The sequence below is a fragment of the Pollicipes pollicipes genome, unplaced genomic scaffold (assembly GCF_011947565.3).
Source record: "Pollicipes pollicipes isolate AB1234 unplaced genomic scaffold, Ppol_2.1 Scaffold_5724;HRSCAF=6776_pilon_pilon_pilon, whole genome shotgun sequence".
NCBI classification, from domain to species: Eukaryota; Metazoa; Arthropoda; class Thecostraca; order Pollicipedomorpha; family Pollicipedidae; genus Pollicipes; species Pollicipes pollicipes.
Genome location: NW_023596746.1, coordinates 25,374,438 through 25,398,445, shown reverse-complemented (window position 1 = coordinate 25,398,445; position 24,008 = coordinate 25,374,438). Strand labels below are relative to the sequence as shown.

General features: G+C 57.8%; 1 protein-coding gene across 1 annotated transcript in view; it reads right to left on the bottom strand.

Moving 5' to 3' along the window:
- Positions 1-12: 12 nt before the first annotated feature.
- Positions 13-24,008, bottom strand: part of LOC119102866 (ral guanine nucleotide dissociation stimulator-like 1) — a 37,683-nt gene continuing 13,687 nt past the window's right edge. Inside the window, exons 3-14 of the mRNA XM_037226318.1 lie at positions 23,056-23,252; positions 12,967-13,023; positions 10,875-11,059; positions 10,423-10,559; positions 9,561-9,764; positions 7,867-7,977; positions 7,174-7,338; positions 6,412-6,549; positions 5,167-5,357; positions 1,814-1,982; positions 701-1,031; positions 13-353 (exon numbers count right to left, since the gene is read on the bottom strand). Coding sequence (XP_037082213.1) covers positions 196-353; positions 701-1,031; positions 1,814-1,982; positions 5,167-5,357; positions 6,412-6,549; positions 7,174-7,338; positions 7,867-7,977; positions 9,561-9,764; positions 10,423-10,559; positions 10,875-11,059; positions 12,967-13,023; positions 23,056-23,252 — 2,043 coding nt within the window. The 3' untranslated portion in view covers positions 13-195. The remainder of the gene's footprint in view (positions 354-700; positions 1,032-1,813; positions 1,983-5,166; positions 5,358-6,411; positions 6,550-7,173; positions 7,339-7,866; positions 7,978-9,560; positions 9,765-10,422; positions 10,560-10,874; positions 11,060-12,966; positions 13,024-23,055; positions 23,253-24,008) is intronic.

Below are 24,008 nucleotides of genomic sequence, written 5' to 3'. Positions count from 1 at the left end.
GACTGGCCGACGCGCCGCCGCCGCCGCCGCGGTCGGGCGCAGGCAGAGTCTTTGGTGGCCTCTCGGCTGACGGAACGCCGCTCACGGGCGAGCCGAACACGCAATGATGGAATGAGCTCTATCTACAGTCGATGATGCTTTGCACTGGAGTACGAAAATAAGTATCAAAAGCGGCCCACCGGGCGGCCTAGGCGACTATTTGTGAAGCATTAGAAGCTTCCTCTTTGATTTAGACTCCTTAGTTCTTTGCGACTCGGCGCTGGCAGCGTCCTTCTTAGGCCGCAGGACGAAGTTTAGGTCATAGGCCGTGTTGATCGCATAGTAGACGTTGCAGTTCGCGGGAACGACTTTCTCTGAAACGGGACGGACAGCTGTAAGTCTAATAATGGGCCATCTGGCGCCGCGAACTTACCACAGCTTGAGTCGAAATCACCCACAGTCAGGTTTTTGGTACCTCTTTTGTACTCAACAAGCAGTGAGTCGAATCCTCAGCACGTCACATTTATATTTTTATTGCATTTTTTTCAAAAGACCTGAATGCAAACAATGCTAAAACAGCACCAAAAATACCAGAAATCACAGCCACCAATCACAGCCAGGAGTATCATGGAATTTTCTACCTTCCGTTGTTTCACATCACAACTTTAAGGTACTCGGTCCATCGTAAGCATTATAAGCCTGTCAACCCGCCGGAACTAACCTCCATCGGGTAGCAGCTGCGCCAGCACGAAGTCGTCGGTGTTGCCCTCGATGTCGTGCTTGATCATGGCGTTGCGGATGACCTGCGGCGTGCGCTCGCTGTTGCTCAGCATGATGGACTTGTAGAGGTTGATGCCCTCGGTCTCGTGCGCCGCCGTGCGGATGGTGACGCGGATGATATAGAAGTCGGGCGTGATGTACGGCGAGCCCGGGTCCGCCTTCTGCTGCCAGTCGGCCGGCTTCCGCGCGCTCTGTTGCGACTGGTTGGTGGCCGATGACGTCACCGAGGCGTCCAGGGACGGCACTGAAGAGCTGCTCGAGCTGGTGGACATCTGGGACCGAGCAGGCCGGGTCAGGGGTGCGATGCAGCAGGCACGCACGTCTCACACTCCGACAGGCTTTCCGACAGCGTGATTAGAGGGCGGGTCATGAAACACAGCTTTCGGTCGTAGACAGGGACGCTGACACCTCAGCAAAACAACTAGAATATGTGAGTGGAAAATAATGAACAGAAAATAACTGTGATCCAAATAATCTTGGTCCTCGTGGAACCTCATGGCAACCGTTCCGACCGAGGCAGCGCACTAACTGAGCAGCAAGAGTGACATCAGCTTCCGGCGCCCTCTACCGGATACATCCGAAACCGGACCGGCCTGCGAGCCCGGGGGGCGCGGCGGCGGCGGGCGACGTGGCTGGATCCCGGGGGACGCGGGCGGTAGCGGGCGACGTGGCTGGAGTCCCGGGGGCGCGGCGGCAGCGGGCGACGTGGCTGGAGCCCGGGGACGCGGCGGCAGCGGGCGACGTGGCTGGAGCCCGGGGACGCGGCGGCAGCGGGCACTGGATGGAGCCCGGGGATGCGGCGGCAGCGGTGACGTGGCTGGAGCCCGGAGACGCGGGCAGCGGGCACGGATGGAGCCCGGGGGACGCAGCGGCAGCGGCGACGTGGCTGGAGCCCGGGAGACGCGGCGGCAGCGGTCGACGTGGCTGGAGCCCGGGGGCGCGGCGGCAGCGGGCGACATGGCTGGAGCCGAATAATTCGCCGGCTGTCGGGCGGCTGCAGGCACCGGCGCATCGGGACAGTGGGGGACCGACCGCGGGGAGGGGGGCTACTCACCACGCTGGCGTGCCGCTCCAGTGAGCCGCTGCTCTCGTTCGGCGAGCTGACGCTTGTCCATCTCGCCCAGAACTGGCTGGACGAGCTGCTGGACGTGCTGGCCAGGCTGTCGTGCTTCTTGTGACCCAATTCTGTGGAAGGAGGCCTGAGCTCAGCACGCTTTTTCGGACTGTGGACGGACGTGGTCAGCAAGGCGAGGCCTCACACTGGGCCTACGCCTCAGCAAGTAAATGCACGTGGTCCAGATGACCTGCAGCACCTGCGCTTAAGCTCCATATAGCTAAAAAAAAAACATAGAAAAGTGGCGAGCTACGGCACATAAAAAAGGCTTGTTGCAACCGCCTGGCTTTCCACTGTGATCACGAGAAGCCGGATACAGCGTATCGCAACGGCAGAGGGCGGACATATCTTATCCGACGCGGTTGTCATTGTAGCGTGACTAAGATATCACCCATGCGACAAACACGATAACAGTTTTGTTGCAACCGTTATCGAGCGACGAGGGGCAACACCGACGGTAGAAATGCAGCGATCTTACAGGGCACCGGCACTAGCCAGATGTATGAGTACTGGCCTGGAACCGACAACATTTCACTGACATCGGTGATGGTACCAGCTCTCGATGCATTCAGCACGATTCGGAATATCAGTCCGTTAGTGAAAGCCTCCGGTGAGAAGAGCATCTGTGATGTATCTGATTCAGTTTTCCGGAAGGTTTCCTACGTGTAGGGCGTCTTGTTGCATCTGGGTTCAAAATGCCCGCCAAGCCCTATGATCCACGTCTGTTTCCCAGCTTCGACGCTTTGTAGTGGCACGTTTCTCTTTCCCTCCCACCCAATGCCAACTCTGGCCCTCCACCGCCTCCGCCGACGATGCCCCCCGGCTAAAATTCTACGTTACCTGCGCTCACTGTCACTCCGGCCTCTGTCCAGCTTCGTTCGTCATCGTGGCGTTCAGTTCTCTCCTTCAGTCCAGGTACTCACTACCTTCCCATCGGGCTTAACTGTCACTTATTCAACCCGGGGGCATTTAACATGGGTGTACGTTTTCGAATGCCGGTTAAGTTCCAGTACGATCAGCACACGCGTTGCTCCGGTGCCGCCAGTACTAATTCAGTGCCGGCTATCAGCAGTGGGGTACCCAATTATGCACCATATACGAAACCTAACATCCAGTTCAGCATTTAATCTTCAGTACTTCAATTTAAGGCCATCAATTTCTTCATAAACACAGATAATGCAGAATTATTATCCATTTGCTGAAAGTAGCAGAAGCTCAGAGACGCGCACTGAAGAGCTGAAGCACGCATTCACGATAACCAACACATCCCTACCATAGACGAGTCACAAAGCAGGCATTTCGCCTTAGGCAACATAGCTCTACCCCTCCCCTCCAGCTTAACCAAACCGAAGGTTTCTATCGCGTGTCTACATAGCTACGTGGCATCGGTCTTCCTATCGATGCTGATCCAGCGTGCTCATCAACTTTGCGCGAAGGTCACACGCTTTGTGTAAACAGCCGGTATAGCGTCAGACATAATGTAACATTAACATCACGAAAACGGAGCAATCGAGGGATATTAGTAACGGCCGATGGGTTGTTGGAGGTGGCGGATCAAATGCATGGCGCATGGGACGTAAACAGGGTTACTAGAAAAACGGCCACCACAAAAGCCGCAATTTGATACAAAAGACTGAGCTGGATGCATTAGATCCATCGTAGGTTAGCCGAAATCACGCAACATTTCGTTCATACGCGAGGATGTCGCTGCATATTGAAATGAAGGTGAATCTTTTGTGTTATCCGCGGCACTTAGAACCACAGTTAGTGGCCTCCAGCCCTTCCTTGCATTTTCTCAGGTCCCTTGGTCTTGGTATGTCGATCTATCACTGGCACGCGCTTTCACAACTGTTTCGCTGGGAAGAGTAATAAACCCTGAAACTGGGGTTGGTATAGCTGGCTGGAAATGGTTAGACCGCAGATTTTTAGCCAATCACCCTCAGATTTCCTGCAGCGAAACTATAAACCTCATTTCAAAAGCATTAACCTTCCTTTTGTGAAAGCAGCGCAGGCGTTATCACAACAAACCCTGGCTACAGCCTTGCACTTGCAATCCAACCCGTCCGTAATCTGCTGCATCAGAGCAGGCCACGGGGAACGCGGGCCCCGGGCCGGGCCAGCACTCGAGGCTGTCCGACGGGTTATCGTATCGATCGGACACGGCAGGGTGTGGTCGCCAGCCTCTGGCCAAGGTGACCGACCTGCTGACACGAGCTAGCCAGCACCCCGTCCCCCCCCCCCCCCCACTCATCCTCGTTCCACCCACGACGTGTTCAGTCATATGCATCCCATCACGGAACGTTGGCCAGGGATGAAGTGGATGCTAATACAGTATCGTGGAATAGGTTAAATGGGTAGGGCAGAAAAATAACTTGTGGCAAAGGTACAAGCCGGAGGACTATTCGAGCGGCAGGGTACCAAAACCAAACAGAGACCATGTCAACCAAGGAACAAAATGATCAGACAACTTCAAATGAAAGCTACTGAAGCGTTGCATTGCGCAAAACGAACATTGAATTGGGACCGACTGAATGCCGCTGATTAGCCGTCAGAAGCGCTCCCACTCACAACAGGCCGCGCACCCACGCACAGGGCACGGCCGGACGCGACACTGTTGCGTGGCACTCCGAGAACCGCGGAATCTTTCTTGAGGCCTGCGCCGGACGGCTTACGCGGCCGGAGCTCTGCCGGGAGCCGGGTGCTGCTCGTTACCGGCGAGCCAAACAATTGCGAACAATGAGCCGCGGCCGCCGGAGCGGCAGCGCGCTGATCTTACGATAGCACGCGACGCTCAGAGGCCCCGCCGCCTGCGCGTCGACAGGTGATGACTAATTGCACTGAACTTGTTTTTTACCTCACTGCAATTAACATGACCGTAATTTACGCGGGCGGTGGATCACAAGACAGGTCAGTAGCAGAAAAACATTACCCGTAAGCAAGCGCACGCCAACAAATGGCACTTGAGCGTGGGTGCGTGCGCGCGCGCGTGTGGGGGTGTGGGCACACGCCCACCTTGTTTTTATGGCTATTAGCCACATTGTCCTGCAGTGAGACAGAGGTCAGGCCTGACAACTCCCGGGCCGGGGTAAACGCCACCTACGGATGGGTGAAGCGTGGTCTGGTCTAGTCGGGAGACCCCACTCAACCCGCGCGCTGACCCGGATAACAAATTCATACGCATTCGTGCACATGTGCCAAGTGAGCGCATGCTGAGGCACATAGATGTACAGGTGGGCCATGCTGGCCTCACGCCTGGCACTAGGACGGTCGAGGTCACACCAGCCGGTACTCACGCGACTTTCTTCCGCATGATCTTGTCGCGACTGGAGCCGCTGCCGCTGGACGTGCTGCCGTACGGCTCGATCTGGTAGCTCAGCTCGTACGCCTCCTTGTCGTCCAGCACCAGCACCGAGTCGAACCAGCGCTCGAACGGCCGGTCGCGGGCGATGCTGTACGCGTTGCTGGCGCCCTGCAGCAGCTTGATCTGCCGGTGCCGGCGGCGAGGCGTCAGTGGCGCGCCGCCCAGCCCTGGCGACGTCGCTGAGTCACATCAGCTGTTTGTGACGTCACCGATCGGCGAATCAATGCTGGTGAGTCGGCGCAGTGTGGCGGCGCGGCGTGGGAGCGCGCCCGCACAGGCACGGTATCGGCACTGCCGGACGGGCGAGCCTGGCGCCGGCGGTGACGTGGCGCGGAAGGGTCCCCAGACTGACGCCCCGCGCCACACGCAAGCGCTTCTCGCGCGCTAGTGGACCGGAGGGGCGAACGCACGAACGCGTGCACAGTTTCGATCGATGCCGGTCCGGCGGTCCGTGGCCGCACGGTCTCCCGGTCGACGGCTGGCGGAAGCAGGGGCGAATAGGGCTGCTCCGTGGTGGTGATGTAGCGGCGGCTGGGTGTGCGTGTGTATGTGTGTGTAACTAAGGCAACCGATCGAAGCAATGGAGGTTCTTATCAACCATCATAGCCTCATTGACCGGTGCAAGGTCATGTTTACGAATGAACAGAATCGGCCGAGGCGTGAGGACAGGGGTGGGTGCAGGATTTCTTCAAGGGAGGTGTCACGCTTCATGGTGGTGCACCCTGGAACTTGGTGCCCCCTCTCCCCGTCACAAAGCTGTCCCCAAATTTCGGCCCTTTCTGTTCAGATTCTTATGTTGTAATCCGTAAAATATCTTCCACCGGAATGGTCTGCCGGATTCAGTCTAATGCATTTTTAGAGGCCAATTTGGTAGTTTTTGAAAATAAAGGTTATGTAAGCTCGAAATGAGGACTTTAGTGCCTCCAAACATGATATTTTGTGCCACTTCCGCCCCAGGGGCATGTCCCCCCCCCGTCTAGACCCGCCACTGCGTGCGGATGAGGTACCACAAGCATCGTCACATGTTTGTCTGCCTTCGCCTTCGTGGCCAGTTTTTTCTGGCCACGCCACCAAAGCCAATCGCGCGCCCCGTTACCTGGGAGTCCCGCGGCCAGCGCCGCGCCACCCCCAGCACGCGGCGGCAGCCGACTGACCTGCGCCAGGACCTCGAACTGACCTGCGCCAGGATCTCGAACTCCTTGCGCCGCTTGTCGAAGTTGATGAGCCCGTCGGCCGTGTAGTCCGGTATGCCGGCGTGGATGTACATCAGGTCGGTGAGGAAGGTGCCCAGGTAGGGGATGGTGCCGTGACTCACCTGGAGGCGGCACAGGTGGCGCACACGATTGTCACACGCCGCACCAGCCGCACATAACTCACCAGACGCCGGCGCACAACATCTGTTGGCATTCCGCCGGGGTCAATGACCCGTCGCCGCCGCACAGGCGGCATTGTCACAGTCGCACACTGCTGTCGAATATCGATTACTACCCTGTTCAGTACTTTATGACGTCAATGGCACTGCGCAGCATTCGCTGCCTGGCAGGGGATATGTCTGCTGTTTGCTCTGCTTTATAACGATGAATGGCAAAGGCGCAGCATTGATTGCGTTGCGGGGCGATGCGATATTGGACAACGCAGTTGACGCATCCTCGAGGCAAAGTGACGATCATCACCCCCCCCCCCCCCTCCCACCCTTCATGCCGTGACTCTAATGACATCAGAAACGTACCCTCGAGCCAAAACGATGATCACTGCCCTCGCCATTCATGCCGAGGCTCTGATGGCGTCAGGGACATACCCTCGAGCCAAAACGATGATCACTGCCCTCGCCATTCATGCCGAGGCTCTAATGGCGTCAGGGACGTACCCTCGAGCCAAAACGATGATCACCACCTCGCCGTTCATGCCGTGGTTCTAATGACGTCGGGCCTCCACTCACCGTGTGGTTACACGCGTTCCGGCTATGGTACTTCTGCAAGTGTTTGTCGTTCTCGCCGAACGCCTCGGCTCGCTTGGCCGTGCCCTCCTTCATGAGCAGCTCACGTTGGTTCAGCATGTTGTTGGCGTCGCTGAAGATCCGCGCTAGCTCGTCGAACAGCTCAGACTGCGACGGCCACAGACGGGAGTCAGGGGCGGGGCGTGGAGCCGCGCAGAGGGCGTGGAAAGCTCTAACTGGGGAGGGCAGGGATGGAATCAGAGAGATTGTTGGATCAGAGGGAGAGCGTGTATAACTCCGTCTATCAACATCTGCTGGTCATCTCGTCATCCCCAGTGGACGACCAGGGAGAGAGTCACGATTCACGGGGTCACATAGCGCGTGCAGAGCTCCCTCCTGAGTTGGGGGAGGGCGGGGAAAGGGGGAGGGAGGCAGCAACTGAAGACGGTTCAACCTCTTTCCGAGGGTCAGACAGCACGCTCCAGTGACCTCAACACCAGGTCCTGGAGGTCCTGCAGTCTTACAGCATCTGAGCCACCGCGGGTTACAGATATGAGGTTGCTGGTGAGATCATAAACCAACCAATAAGACATCAATTATGCAAGTTTTTGCTACCGTTAGACGCACACATAACAATGGAGCCATTAAGAGCTGAAAGGCTCAGCTGTGCTGCCTGAAGAGAGCTGGCCCTCTCACCTTGTCCCTAGAGAGCGCGATCCAGGTCTGCTTCAGCCGATACACGGGGTTGGACTGCAGGCCAGAAATGATCGCTTTCAGCGAGGAGAAGTTCTTCAGCATTCTCAACTCCTGCAGACGAAAGATGGCGAATATTACGGATGAGCCATTCATCATAATCCTGGTCTCAGTTGCGCCACAGGGATCAGCTAAGCAGCACACTAACGAACAAAGAGCAGCTCACGGCAGTTTTGCGACGATCAGGGCTGTGCGAGGCATTGCTTCAATTCAAACCTGTTCCCGCCATCATCATCACTGAAAGTTTTGTATCGCTTTCCCCGCTGGCGGGCTTCACAATTTCCTTGCACCTATTCTGCACGAAGTGAGTCGCGAAGGACGCGGCGTTTAACTGGCGATCCGGTGGCCGGTTGAGTGCGATGTGCCCGGGTTGGGGGGGGGGGGGGAGTCAATTAGACCCCTCAGTCTCAACAAAGGAAGAAGGCTAGGCACCCAATTAACAGAGTAGGTGAGGCTCCATGTCAACTCACTTGTATAAAATTTTGAGCTCCATGGGTATGACCTACTGGTTAAGTGAGATCAAAGAAGGTCAGCATATAGATTGCTGTCAAACAAAATGCTACAGACGGCCATATCAGGTCAAGGGTAACATTCAACTTTTGAACGATTAAAAAACGAAAAACCTTCGGGATTATTTTGACATTTTATGTTACAATCGCCGCCCACATACTAATCTTAACGGTATGCTCCTCAAAGCAAACGGTTATTAAGGTCGTTATAGGTCAGTGACCTCTCCTGAGCTTCATGAAGTCAAAATAAGAAATCTGACAGCATTGCGATTCAATAATTCAAATGAGCATGAAAAACTACTCCATAAAGCAAATTTTCCAGTATTAGAGCGGTTATATATAACAGATAAAGTGACCTCTTCTGACCTTCATGAAGTCAAAATAAGAAATCTGACAATGTTGTGATTTAATAATTTAAATGAGCATGACAAATTACTCCACATAACAAATTTTCCAGTAACAAAGCGGTGTGGTTTTGACCTTGACCTGAAATTCATACTTGACCTAAGATTAATGCAATTCGTCTTAATCCTCATTTCAATAGTCTGGCTGACTACGACATCATCCCTAAGTTGTATGAATTTGCCGAACAGTCTGTTGTCCCGGCATATTGAACAAGCCTGTTGGACTTGCCTACGCTGACAGCCATGTCCTGACTTTGACCTGACATGGGTCGGCAACTTTATGAGGCATATGTAATTTTGAACATCCAGGGATCGGTTATTGAACTGCCTTCAGCTGCACAAATATCGGCGCAGCTACCCCCGCGCCATTCATAACTATTTATGGAAAACCTGCCGGGAGGAAGTGGGTAAAATTGACCTCCACCCAATTCACACGCACGCTAATGGAGAACATTGATTACGTCAGTGTGACATATTGATCCAAAACAGGGCATTTGTGGGAACCCTGAATGACTGTCAGGAATGGCAAATGCGTTAAGGAAATCAGAACACAAAGTATTACAACGCCAACCAACTACCTTTCAAAAAACACCCCCTTCGCACCCTACCCTTTCACCGTCCTGACTGCCCTGGGTATCCGTAATCACCACAAAACCCGCATAATTTCCTTGCACTTTCCTTCCCAGCACTCCACGAAGAGCAACCGTTGTCGCAGCGCGCGCACCTGAGCGATGTCGATCCACCTGGCGAGCAGCTTGGCGCGCTGACTGTGCCGCAACGTCGTGTCCATCAGCATGGTGGAGATGACGCAGAACGAGACGGCGTTGAACTGGTCGACGGTGGCGGCCACCGAGGAAGCGTCCACGCCCTTCCGCTTGGACCAGATGGAGCCGAGACACTGGTGCGGGATCACCTTCTGGAACAGGTCCTGCGGCGGACAGGGTGCCGGTCATCATGCTGGGTCGGCGCGGCAGCCAATGCTGACCACTTGCCGCAGAGGGAGGACGAGGACATGACGAGGGACAGCGGTGGCATAACCACAGATGTGTCGGGGCACGAGACAAAATCGTGGGACCGAAACCTCTGCTCGTTCACGCGACATTCCTTTCCTCTGGCAGTACTGTGGCGCGTTGATTTCTACAATTAAAAAAAAAAAAATTACAAAACGATGCGCCACAATAGTCCCAGATAACAGTTATGGCGCATTGGAATGATCGAGGACGAGAAAGCTCTTGCCGGGCACGGCTGTCATGCACCTATTGCAGAATGCGTGATAAAGCCTGTAACAAAACGCCAGTTCTACCCAGAACACCGCCGAGACGACGCTCGAAATGCAAATGGTCCTCATAAGACACCCTTGTTTTGGGGCTGGAACAGGAACAGCTCAGCCAGCATAGCTTACGTCCGCCACATGTGAGGGATTCAAAACCTCCCTCTGACCCACGGTCCTCCACTTCTTGTGCGTGTCAACCCCAGCTAGACTTCTTGCACGTGTCGCCCCCAGCCGAACCATTAGCGACGACCACCGGCGGCGGACCGGCCGTCAGACGGCTGCGGCGCGCCCCTGGGCCCACCGCAGTACCCACCGCGTCCATCCTGGTCAGCTGCTCAGCGAACCGCTTCTCGGAGATCTCCTGGAAGGTGAGCGGCGGCACTTCCGACTGCACCGGACTGAGACAGCGCACCTCCTCCGTCGAGAGGATCCGTTGCAGCATCGGCGACGCTGCCGGTCAGCCAGCGCCGTCGGTCACGTGGGGTGCTGACAGGCGGCGAACACGGACAAACGACACAGCACGGGTCACTCGCGGTCACAGGGTCTGGTGCAACACACCCGAGGTCACAAGAGATGCGATGTATTGCCGACGGCGACACAATACGTGAATGTGACGCGACCCGACGCGGGAGGTTTTCACGCTGAACACTGCAGCTGAAAGACAAGCCATCTCTTTCTGACCCATGCCCAACATCGGGAATACCGTCCGGACCTCAAACAAACAAAATCTCCACCTCGTCCCGTGCATAGAGCCGCGGCGATTACCTTTAATCTCCTCCTCCTTCTCAAACTTCTCGAGCTTGTGTTTGACCTTGAGCTCGAGCTCCGACGTCTCTGGTCGCAGAGCGCGGCAAAACTCCAGGATGCGGTGCATCAGGGGGTAGTCCGGGTGGTCCCGGAAGTCAGCCGGGTATGAGTCCAGCCACACCATGATCGCCAGCCGCAGCGACCTGGCGCGGCGAGCAGAGCGCGGCGTTAGTCGTGCCCGCTTATGGGGTCGGGACAGGCGTGCCTTCCCACTCGCGGGCTACGTCACGGGCCGTCACAGCCGTGCATAATCGCGTAACAGCGGGGTGCAAGGCAACAGCGTTGCATCGCTGCAAAACTGGTTGTCGGTAGTTCACTCCAATACAGTGCACTCTTGTGTTTGAAATTTTGATTGCAAATTACAGCGTTTCGTGTACTTTTTATTGTTTTTGATGACCGGATGTGAGGCAGGGCACACTGCATTCGCTGGCAACACCAGATAAAAGTCGACTCATGCCTCCCTCCTCGGTCATGTGAGGCTCTGGATGCGATGAGTCATGTGGATGCTGCGCGTGCAGTCTTTTCTTGGTACTTCTAAAACGCGGCGCAATATTATCTAGTGACGCGGCATGATACGCATGCTAGGATGAAGCTGATAATTCGGGTGGCGTTTGAAAGCAATGTTCCACATTGAAAGATATTGAAGCAAGCATCACACATTGTGATATAAGCTCACTTATAACTATCTGTTTATTTTTCAGTTAAAAAAGAGATATGCTCACAACTATTTGTTTACTTTTTAATAAAAAACTGCTCTATGCAAAACAATTTCTCTGTTCAGTAAATACGCACCTCAATACGCCATCGTATGATTACATCATCATACCCTGCACAACACCGATTGAGAGCCAATTGACGGCCGTTATGTCTGGAAATCGTGCTCACGAGCGTCAAATATAAACGGATCGACAATTATCTCTTTCTGGGCTTGATCGCCGCATGGCTAATGAAATGACACAGTTTAAATGACACTCTGGCGTCAAAGGTGCCTCGGTGACTTTGAAATAGCCTCCCAAAATAGCCCGCACATTTTCGCGGGTATGGAGCTCAGACACCAGAGGGCACTGGGCCTTAGGAAGGACAGGGCTGTTAACAGTACCGAAAGGTCTTCAAGATGGCTTCTTCAGCTCAAAACCCCATATAAGTGTGGAACACTCCATTATAGCGGCCAGTGCAATATCATGCCGTCTGGATCGTATATCCTGAACTCATTACACATGCTCTGTGCATTGCAACTTTGCATCAATGGACCTACCACTGGACCCATAGGCCGCGGTGCAAAAAGTATGAATACAACCACTGAAAACGCCCTTGTCTGCGCGGGAGTGCTGCAGTGGTGATATCGGTACCTGTTCGGCGCAGTGGTGAAACCAGCACACTTGGTATGACGCGCACCCCACTACGTTTGGTGAGAAGTCACGGAATAGACGTGTTCTTGAAATCGTACCTAGTGCTGATTTCATGAGAACATACCCAAATAGGCAAATAAGACAGCCACGCCCAAATATCCCGATGCCATTCAGATTTGCGTTCTCACCGAAGAGGTGTAGGCATGCACATATCAAGGTGTGCCTGCGGTCGGCCACTTGAGCAAATGTTTCATAGACAGCAGTCGTCAATGAGACTATTCAGACACCAAGTAGCATGCAAAATGGCCTCGTTGCCGACGCACTCACTCTTAAGCCACAACCATCACCTGATTGGTGATATCAATACCGGCCGAATAAGGGGTTCAGCGACGATAGTACGAAGCAAACAATCTCGCAAAACCCTAAACGGCAGGCGCTGACAATCGTATCAACAGTTGCCCTAGCCGTGAACAAAACTGCAGATTTCGGCGGACCGCACGCCGCTAGAAACTGTCTCACGGCATGGAAGGGTAGATCTGAACTCGTCCGAAGGCCTGCGTGAGTGGAGCGCCGATTCCGACCATGCCATTAGATACACCAACACAGCAGAAGCAGGCGTCGGATACGCTTTCAGTGAGCAGCCACGCGCGGTGGTTGCGACCCCTCGGTCTCGACCCACGAAGCGTGCGGCGGCGACCTACTTTTTGTGCTCCTCCGGATTCGGTTCGTCCGTCTCCTCCTCGCTGAGGTTTCGGTACCTGCAATCAGTGGCATCTCATTAGCATCTGTATGCCGTTCACCGGGTCAGTGGACAGCGTCTCTAGCCAGCCGTGTCGCCGACAGTTGGCCGTAACCTGTGACGTGATCACGCCAGCTGGCCGTGACCTGTGACGTGATCATGCCAGTGGGGTGGGGCCGTGACCTGTAACGTGATCACGCCAGCTGGCCGTGACCTGTGACGTGATCACGCCAGCTGGCCGTGACCTGTGACGTGATCACGCCAGCTTGGCCGTGACCTGTGACGTGATCACGCCAGCTGGCCGTGACCTGTGACGTGATCACGCCAGCTGGCCGTGACCTGTGACGTGATCACAGCCAGCTGGCCGTGACCTGTGACGTGCTCACGCCAGCTGTCCGTGACCTGTGACGTGATCACGCACGCAGCTGGCCGTGACCTGTGACGTGATCACGCCAGCTGCCGTGACCTGTGACGTGATCACGCCAGCTGGCCGTGACCTGTGACGTGATCACGCGCCAGCTGGCCGTGACCTGTGACGTGATCACGCCAGCTGCCGTGACCTGTGACGTGATCACGCCAGTGGCCGTGACCCTGTGACGTGATCACGCCAGCTGGCCGTGACCTGTGACGTGATCACGCCAGCTGGCCGTGACCTGTGACGTGATCACGCCAGCTGGCCGTGACCTGTGACGTGATCACGCACAGCTGGCCGTGACCTGTGACGTGATCACACCAGCTGGCCCGTGACCTGTGACGTGATCACAGCCAGCTGGCCGTGACCTGTGACGTGATCACGCCAGCTGGCCGTGACCTGTGACGTGATCACCACAGCTGGCCGTGACCTGTGACGTGATCACACCAGCTGCCTTGAGCCTGTGACGTGATACCCCCTGTGACGTGATCACGCCAGCTGGCCGTGACCTGTGACGTGATCACGCCAGTTGGCCGTGACCTGTGACGTGATCACACCAGCTGGCCGTGACCTGTGACGTGATCACGCCAGTTGGCCGTGACCTGTGACGTGATCACGCCAGTTGGCCGTGACCTGTGACGTGATCACACCAGCTGGCCGTGACCTGTGACGTGATCACGCCAGCTGGCCGTGACCTGTGACGTGATCACGCCAGCTGGTCGTGACCTGGGCCGTCGTTCGGTGTGCGCTGGCCGACGGTCCAACCTGAGACTGTTTGGTGGGTTCCGACCGACAGTCCACGCGAGACAGTTTGGTGAGCTCAGCTGACAGCTGACCCGAGGCCGATCCATAAGCTCTGAACGACAACCGTTCTTCAGACCGATCGGTAAACTGCCGACAACCAAACTCAACAGCGTCTGGCAAGTACCGACCAATAGCCCAATATGAAACGGTCTGGTAAGCTCCACCCGAGACCCGAAACAATCGGGTACGCTCCAACCAAAAACCTGTAACAGGATTTGAGGAGCTCTGGCCGCCATCCTTGACCCGGGGAGAGACGTTTGAGAACCCCGAGGCTGGCGATGACACCGCGGCCATTCTCCCATCCCTGCGGGTGACGTGAGGTCACCAGGCGACGACCCGCACGACCCCGGCGATGTGGCGGTCTGAGACTACGGTGTAATTCATTTAACCATACAGTGCAGTTTCTGTGCTACAGCCCTGACGGCTGACGGCTGACAGGCGGACTGTAGCGATGGCAGTCAACGGCAGACGGCTGACTGGGAGACAACAACGCTGCGCTCTGATTTAATCCACCCCAGCGACTTCGTGCCTCGATAGGAACACAGCCTCGCGGTGACCCGGCCGGCCTCGTGTCCTCACAGTAATTGGGAGACGAGTGCCGACCATTTGTACGACTAACGCTTCGTCGCTGTCCCAGCGCACACACTGGAACAGGGCGACGACTGCTTGCGGAGGCTCCGCCGCCACACGAGGGCCGCCCCGGAAGGCCTACGACCCGGAACTCTGACGGCCACTCCGGGAACGCAGACCTCGAGCTCCATTAATCGTCCTCCAAAATCTCAAGCGCTTGCCCAGCGCGGGAACAGGTCGCCACGGTGCGTGGTAACATCGCCACTTTCCTGTTAGCCTTCGCGATTACACAACGCTTACTGTAGGAACAAACTCGATACAGGGCAAGCTGAAACAAACAGCTTCTAACCTGACATAACCTCTGATGCGAGCCACACAATACCCAGACTCGGGCAGCTTCCAGCCGATGACCGAAGGAACCCTTCATTCAGTATTGAAGTCACCCACGCGGCGGGACGCTTCGCGAGCACCGCAGCCCACCCACGCCCGGCGCCGGCCCTGCCAGCCGGCGTCACCGGCGTCACGATGGTGCCGCCGCTGCAGCCTCCGGGCCGGCTCAGCCGGGCGAGAGGCCGGGGTCGGCGGCCGTGGCCGCGGGCGGCCGGCCCGGCCGAGGCGGCGCCCTTTCACGGGCCGGCCGCGCGGCGTCTCAGGGTCGCGCGCCGCCGCCGCCACCGCCGCCCGCCGCCGGCCGGCCCGTCTCTCGCCCGGAGAGCGGCCGCGCCGCCGCTAGAAAGTGAAACAGGCCGCCGCCGTGTCCGGCTCCGGTCGCCTTTCTCGCGGGGCCCGGCTCCAGCGGCCGCGGCCAGGGCGGCCGGAGCGGGCGGGGCACACGCCGACTGGAATGTGGCGGCGGGGGCGCCAGCTAACCTTGGCGGCTACAGGAAGTCGGGGCAGCGCGGCTCGCAGCCGGACTGCTGGGGTGGGCGTGGCCGACGGTACCATGCTGGTTTTCCCTAACAGGTTACGGTCCACCCATGGCTGCACACATATCTCCCGGGCCATCCGATATAGAGCCGCCCGGTGCTCATGAACAGGTTAGCTGACGGCACGAGACAAATCCATGGTCTCACGCATGGAATAGTTGTTCGGACTACGGTCCTCGTCTGGCGTGGTTAGCATGAGCCCATGCTTGCACATCGACACACTGGCAGTGAATATACTAACACACTAGACGGAGAACACAGGCAGAATAATTATTCCTGCAGTGATACCTGCGTTGCGTCTCAATCCTCCCGTGAAATACAGACAACAGCTAGGTGATCGACGGAGAAACCTGAGACAGAAAGCCATGACGCCTGTGGAGCAGGCTTCCGGAATCCGAATGCGTAACACAAACTATCAGTCAATTTGTTGTGCAAACACAGGAGAAACCGGCCACTACAGATATGTTTTCACAGCTTGACTTAGGTTACAGACGACATGTAATGAATGGATTCCACTACCAGACGCGGCACGCCACTGTCCGGTTTTCACAACAAACCTGCCACCTTAGCGGGCTAAACCTGCCGCCTTAGCGGGCTAAACCTGCCACCTTAGTGGGCTAAACCTACCGCCTTAGCGGGCTAAGCCTACATGTGATGGGGTTGATCGGGTGGGCATTGCTTATAACGTGCGATGTCATTATGTCCATACGGTGAAGGCGCATGCAACAAAGTTGTAAATTTGCCTTGCAGAACGAAGACAAACGTGTGGTTTAAAATAATTCTGTTAGCTCCCTTGACCCCATCCGGCCGCATGGGTTTAAAATGCTGGCGAACACGGACATATGGAAATACTGGCACTCCGGTGCTGTCCCCTTGACCAGGGGCGCACCTTTTCAAGAATGGCTGGGACTAGGAAAGTAATTTCGCGCATCTTCGGTCATTCTTTCCATACACCGCCATTGCTCTAATGCTAAAATCTACAACCACCGGGGCCAGGCTGCTCAAAAGCATGCAAAATCATGCCACTGGCTTCTACACACTGTGGCACCATGGTTCCATAGATGGAAGTACTCTCACGATTATGGCACCACGGAGATACGGCCCGCATTTCGCAGAAATGTTGCAAACTAACAGAGCGAACGTCTGACAAAGCGGAGGTATTGCATTAATCAAGAGGAGATGGTACCACTTTCTGCGCATATAAAGTAAAACGTTTTTTAAGGCAGGCCAAATCCCTGTTATCAGTCTTGGAATGAGGGATCAGTTTGCAGGCCTCGCCGATTGGCGCGATTTGACAGGCCTCACTTTATCCTGTTTTCGACGGAAAACCGGTCTGCAAAATCACGAAAGTCTGCACAACACGGATTCAGCAGAGCAGAGGCATCGGTCTCATCACAGCGAACCCGCTCCGGGTACCCTGCATTTCAGAGCCTTGGATAATGAAGTACTTGGAGAATATGCTATTTTGCCAAGAAACTACACTCGCTGCATGCCAACATTTTCATGCAGATTTTCAATGAATGAAACGCATTTCGTCGTAAACCACCGTCCTTAATTCACCGGACGATAAAAGCCAGGAATATCACGAATACATCAAACGCCCGATAAGTTTAGTCAAGCTCAAGTGACAAAACCAAGAACATTCGTTGCATCGCCGCGAACTTCCACGACATCACGTGAGCTTATGGGTCAGGACAGTCAGGGCACGCGCAGCGACGAACACTGCTTGCAGTGAGCGCTGATCTTACAACTCCATCCAATCAAAAGGGTTCGGGCTAAATCCTAAAAATCACGACTCAGGGGTGTACCATCTCGCAGCGTGCTGCAAAGGAAAGGGGGTATCAATCGACTATGTTTGAATACGTGCGAAGCTCCTGTCTGTAGCAGCGACGTGTGCATTCACGCATCCACTCCACCCTGATCCTCCCAGCCCTGCCATCGTGTCGCTTCTCCAGGAAGCCTGTTCGTGTGTGTGTGTGTGCGTCACTGGGTCTCTAGGACGCGCTCAGCTGCTGAGGCTGTATGGCGTCTCCTACCTCTCACCCTGGCAGGAAGGACGGGCACCGCGGGGAACCGAACAGCAAGCCTGTTCCTTCCCCCTGCCTCCTCGTTCAAGCACCGCCTCTCACCACGAACCGGCGCGGGCAGGGGACCGCGGTCACCGGCACTGCGGCCCCGCATAGTGTCGAGCACTGGCCCGAATAAGGCTAGTTCGGTGCAGTATCGCGCACACACGGGCACGGACGTCACTGTGCGAGAAGGCAAACATCCGCGTTAACTCGGCTCTAACACCGCTGCTGTAGCTAGGCTGTGCCTCGTTAGAGCTGCTCACAACGTGGCCCATTTCCACGCTTCGTGGCCCAATTTCCCTAATCACCATCTCCCAGGGCTGTTGCGTCTCCCGGGGTGCCTAATGGCCACACTCGCAGACGATGAGACCCGACGCCTGCCTGCCAAGTGGCGCTCGCAGTTTCAAAACAGCGCATACATTTCCTGGCCAGCCACGACCCGTCGGGGCTCACCCGTCATGACGTCACATGAGCTCGCGGTTCCGTGGCCCGGGGCCCGACGGCGGCGCGGCCGCCTCTTGCGTCACCGGTGACGCAAGCGACCATCCCGCGGCCCTTCACGCGGAAGGGAGCGGGCGGCGGGCCCGCTCCCGCGGCACCCCGGCTCAGCCGACAACACGGCGGGCGGGTGACCCAGGTGACCCCAGGTCGAGCTCAGCAGACCGCTGGGGCACGCCTCACCTCAGGCCTCCTCGCGGGCCTGAGGCCGAGGGAAGGGCGGCCGGACGGCACGACTCGGAGGGGCATGACCGATGCGTGCTGAAGTGTATGTGGCCGCCCACAGCACACCTGACGCACGCGCGTGGCGGCCAAGGGCGGGGCTGACTGGTGAGGTGCCGATCGCAGCACGCACGTCGAGCAGGTGCGTACTGGGTGGGGGATGGCGGAGATTTTGTGCGTTCTTCACGAACATGATGAGAGGAGAGCAGGCACAGAGTTCTGATTAACATCTGGCTGCAACTCAAGATTAGGGAGAAGACAGGGAGCGTGTCTTATTAGAACCATAACTCAGCTCTGGGCGAGGAGCCGAAATACCAGTCCCATGACAGCGACCGCTGAGCGGAAACCGTCGCCGAGTCCCAGATCACGAGGCCACTTTGACTCATCTCTGAGCGGAAGTTGGAACACGAGAACCTGTTTACCCCAGCTCGTGAGCTCAGCGCACGAGAGAGGTCATCATCCCGCCACTTCCTGCAGAGAGCTGGGCGACCAGTCCGCCTGCGCCGGGCGATCGCCATGAGCCGGTGCCCCAACCGTGTCCTCCGGCCGGGCCCGAAGCGGCGGCGAAGCCCAGCGCGGCGCCGCCTCCCGTCGGGACCGCTGACACCGGGCCCTGTCGCCGGGACGGGGAGCGGCGCCCGGCTTTCCGGGAGGACGCCCCGTCCGCCGTCCAAGGTCGGCGGGACAGGCGGACCTCGCCCGGGTCGGGCCTGCGCCCGGCTCCTCCCCGGCCGACGCTGTCCCGTCCCCAAAACGGCCGGCCCCGCGCTGTCCCCGAGCTCGCTCCTCCCATCGCGAGGAGTGGCATGCCGGCTCTCCCGCCGACGGGCCGGCCGCGCTGTCCCCGAGCTCGCTCCTCCCATCGCGAGGAGTGGCATGCCCGGCTCCTCCGGCCGACGCCTGTCCCGTCCCCAACACTGCGGCCGCGCTGTCCGAAGCTCGCTCCTCCTCCCATCGCGAGGACTGGCATGCCCGGCCCTCCCGGCCGACGCCTGTCCCGTCCCCACACGGCCCGCCGCGCTGTCCCCGAGCTCGCTCCTCCCATCGCGAGAGTGGCATGCCCGGCTCCTCCCGGCCGACGCCTGTCCCGTCCCGTCCCAACACGGCCGGCCGCGGCTGTCCCCGAGCTCGCTCCTCCCTCGCGAGGACTGGCATGCCCGGCTCCTCCCGGCCGACGCCTGTCCCGTCCCAACACGGCCGGCCGCGCTGTCCCCGAGCTCGCTCCTCCCATCGCGAGGACTGGCATGCCCGGCTCCTCCCGGCCGACGCCTGTCCCGTCCCCAACACGGCTGGCCGCGCTGTCCCCGAGCTCGCTCCTCTCACCGCGAGGACTGGCATGCTCAGCGGCACGCAGCGTTCACAGCGGCGTGTCGGGTATGAGGGCCGAGACATCGGACGCCTATACGGTTGCTTCGGGATTTGGGCGCGTCCACGGAATTCGGAAGTGCCGCTCTGGCAAGGACCTGGACCCCATGTTTTGACCCTCACCATGCATAACCCCGTCAGAACACTTACCAGGATTTGTGACCACCCTTTGGCGACAGTGCCGATCCTGAGACTCTCTCAGCATAGCACAGCTGACGCTGGCGAAGCCAGACCATGGCCTTGTTTCATAAAATGAAAGCGCGCATCTACACACTGCGTCATATGGGCTCAAAGACCAATGCAAAAACGGTCCAACCGACGCGTCCTATTCATCGGCAACATAAAAATCGAGTTATAAGATATAATCTAGATGTGCGTAAGTTCATCGTGCCGCTTTATGAAGCTACGTCAAGGCCGCGCGCCCCGGGCAGCGGTCGACACCGATGCGTAGAGAGCCGGCGGCCACGCGACCGACCCACTTGGAGCGGCGGGCCTGACGCCCATCAGTGCCGGCGCACAGCCGGAAATGAGCTTTTTATTCGTTCTAAATGACTTGTGGCTTTCTGGGGCTTTACCCCCAAATCCACACCAATTGGAGTTTTCGAGTGCGTGCCGAGACTATCACCCAAGCGTGTTTTGAAGTTAGCAGCAACTCCGTCTATGGAGGCCTAGATAGGTGTAATATTGGAAGCATCTTTTTCGTACCACACAATGCCTTACAACTGCGCTATCGCTGCTGCCTCGTGCTACGCTGGCCCACTCCACTAAGCGGCTGGCCGGCCCCAGTAGGAAACAGAACGTGGCGCAATTATATGATAAGAGAAAAATAACATAAGCATAATAAGGCTTCAAAACACCGTAGTTACCACAGCACAGATATTGAGCACACCGCTATTAGCCAGAACCGCTTATTTTGATGTTATTTGCGTACGCGGCGCTGTGCGCACTCCACTCGCTCTGTGCCTGTGTCCACGCCGCAGCCCCCGCCGCAGTCCCGCCCACCACTCGGCCGTCGATAGCAGACCCGGAAACGCTCACGGCCGCCTCTGGCCGCCCAGCTCACGCTCCTATCACGCACTCCGACGGAGGGACAGGGCCGCGGGCCGGCCGTCCTACGCCGCTGGTCGCCAAGCTCGCGCTCCTATCACGCGCTCTGACGGAGGGACAGGGCCGCGGCCGGCCGTCCTGCGCCGCTGGTCGCCAAGCTCGCGCTCCTATCATGCGCTCCGGCGGAGGAACAGGGCCGCGGCCGGCCGTCCTGCCCCGCTGGTCGCGCTCCTATCACGCACTCCGGCGGAGGGACAGGGCCGCGGCCGGCCGTCCTGCACCGCTGGTCGCCCAGCTCGCGCTCCTATCACGCGCTCTGACGGAGGGACAGCGCCGCGGCCGGCCGTCCTATGCCGCAGGTCAGAGCGCGTTCCTATCACGCGCTCTGACGGAGGGACAGCGCCGCGGCCGGCCGTCCTATGCCGCAGGTCGCGTTCCTATCACGCGCTCTGACGGAGAGACGGGGGCGCGGCCGGCCGTCCTGCGCCGCTGGTCGCCCAGCTCGCGCTCTTATCATTCCCTCCGACGAAGGGACAGGACCACGACCACAGCTGGCCGCTCAGCTCCCGCTCCTGTCACGCCCTCCGACGAAGGGACGGGGTGCTGGGGCCGGCCTGGCACGAGGGCCCAACATTTGAGGAGCGGCGGGTGGAGGGCACCACACGGCCGCGCGGGACTGATACAGCGCCATGTAAGGGACACGGTGGGTGGTCGGTCCCGCAGTGCCCCGACAGGCGTACAGCAGCTGCAGAAGCGACTCCCCCCCCCCCCCCCCTCCCTCTCCGCCTGGAATCTGTACCATTTCAGGGTGGCCCACTGGAATCCGTGCATTTTGCGGACAGAGTTGTGGCGCAACTCTTAAGCAGCCAACCGGTCGGGCCCAGCTGCCGCTAAAGCCTGCCGTGTCGACTTTGCCAGGAACTCTGCCAGCCGGGACGCTGAGCTCGGTTCCCGATTCACAAAGCAATTCAGGTGAAGTCGTGTGCACCGGGATACTGGGACCTCGTTACTGCGCCACGGCGAGCCAGGCGCGGTCGGTCGACTGCACACGACCAGCGGTGGCGAAGCATCGAATGAGTCAGGCAGAGGTTGGCCCAGTCCAAGGTCATTGGGTAACGCGGCATGCCGGTCACAGCAATGCACAGTACAGGGGCGGAGGGCTACGACACGCACCGATCGCAGAGTTCCAATTGATGCGCACGTCACGATGGCGGGATCACGGCACGTACGAACTGCACGACACGTCAGGACACCGTCCAAGGTCAGAGGAGGGTCACGCCGGGGCCTGATCGTTCACGTTTACCGCGAGGCGTGCGCTATCGACAACGAGGATAAGATCTTTCGGTGGCTGCAAGCTCCCACAGGGCCGGCATCGGGCAGCTACGGAGGCGGCGACAAACGGCCAAGCTGCACGCGGACAGTAACGGTCTTCAGAAGGCCGACGAACGAAAAGCCAGGCCCTAATTGAGGCGTTTGGAACGAGCTCTCTTCCCTAATCAGACGCACGCGATGGGAAAAGCGCTGTATTCACTTGCCGGAAAAAACAGCCGGTAAATTGACCACGTCGGGAATTTTGGTCAAAGACACGATCATACACTTCACTTGTCCGGAGAGTGCAGCTTGTAGCGGCGTGTTATTCACACGCAAATGTACCTACATAAGGCATAATCTACACTAAGATGGTTAAGATGATGGACTTGATAACCTCTGGAAATCCCTGTGACGTCATTCCACAAACCTGTTGCACCCACTGGTCCTATTCGAATACATCTGGAGCCCATCGGACCAATTCACCGATTCACAACCATTGGAAATCTCAGTGACGTCACTCGAGAGAACCTCACAACCCGCGAACCCCGCTGTTCCGTGACGCGTTCAGCAGCGCATGCCTGGCTTCAGGCACCCAGTGCACGCACTCTCGTCGCCTGGATGCCCGATTTCCTACCAGAGTTTAAGGAAAAAAGCCGTGACTTTCAGCTGGCGCTTTCCCCCCGTCAGCACGAAATTCGCTGAGAAACCGCGCCGAACAGACACTCGCTGCGTCAGAGGTGGCGCCGTCGGAGGCGACGCCGCCTGCAGCGCGGCCGACGGAGCGCAGCGGCCGTCGCGGCCCGCCGCGGCCGGCTGCGCGCACTCACCGCTCAATGATGAGATCGACCACGGCCCTCGCACTGGTAAAGCTGCGGTAGGTGGCGAGGAAGATGGTGATGTAGGTGGCGTCCAGCTCGCCCGAGTGCGAGCCCAGCGAGGCCACCAGGCGCTGCAGGGTGCCGGCCTTGATGAGCCGCACGCGCACCGTCTCCCACTCCAGGTGCGAGATCTCATCATCCGAGTCCTGCCGGCGCAGAGGCGGGCTCAGGGTTACGGTCGTGGCGGGCGCTGAAGCCAACGCAGGCGTCAGTCATGTGGCGAAGTAGAGACGCGTCGCCATTAAGTCATTTTGCCCAGGGTGTATGTACCACTGTCTTACGGGATGGGGACCAGCTCAAATTTTCACACGGCACTGTCTAGTAAATTCAAATTAGGTCGCAAACATACTGTATGCATGCACACGAGGCTACAGCCGACGGAGGTGGGTGATGCTCAGTGGTGGGCAGGGCGCGCCAAAAACTCAACCCGCTTATGTAACAGGATGTAGGGCGGTATGTTTCGCCTTCTCCTCCGTGCTCTCCACGCTCGTTCCAATACTGCTGCGACGCACTCACAAGCTGCATTAGCGCGCGCATACTGTGTACATACAATCAGCACAGCCTTGAATAGGAAGCGGTGCCAAAGTTCGACACAACGCCGAAGCACGGACTTCAGGACAAACATTTCCTGAAAATGCATTCTCTGCACGTTGTACGTACGTCTAGGGGCGTTCGCTGCGATTTTGGACCTGGTCTGCGGTGCGCCGTGGTTTTCCGACCTACGCTATCTGCATGACCAGCCCATCGCCTCGAACGTACCCGGCTTTGCAGAAACGAGCGAGAGCGAGCGAGCTCTGCACCGCCACGCCATCCGGCTGATCCACACAAAGCGCATGTTTGACTTTAATGCGAACTCCGCGGCGGCTTCCAGCACAAACATCCTACCCCGGCGTACCTAGCCG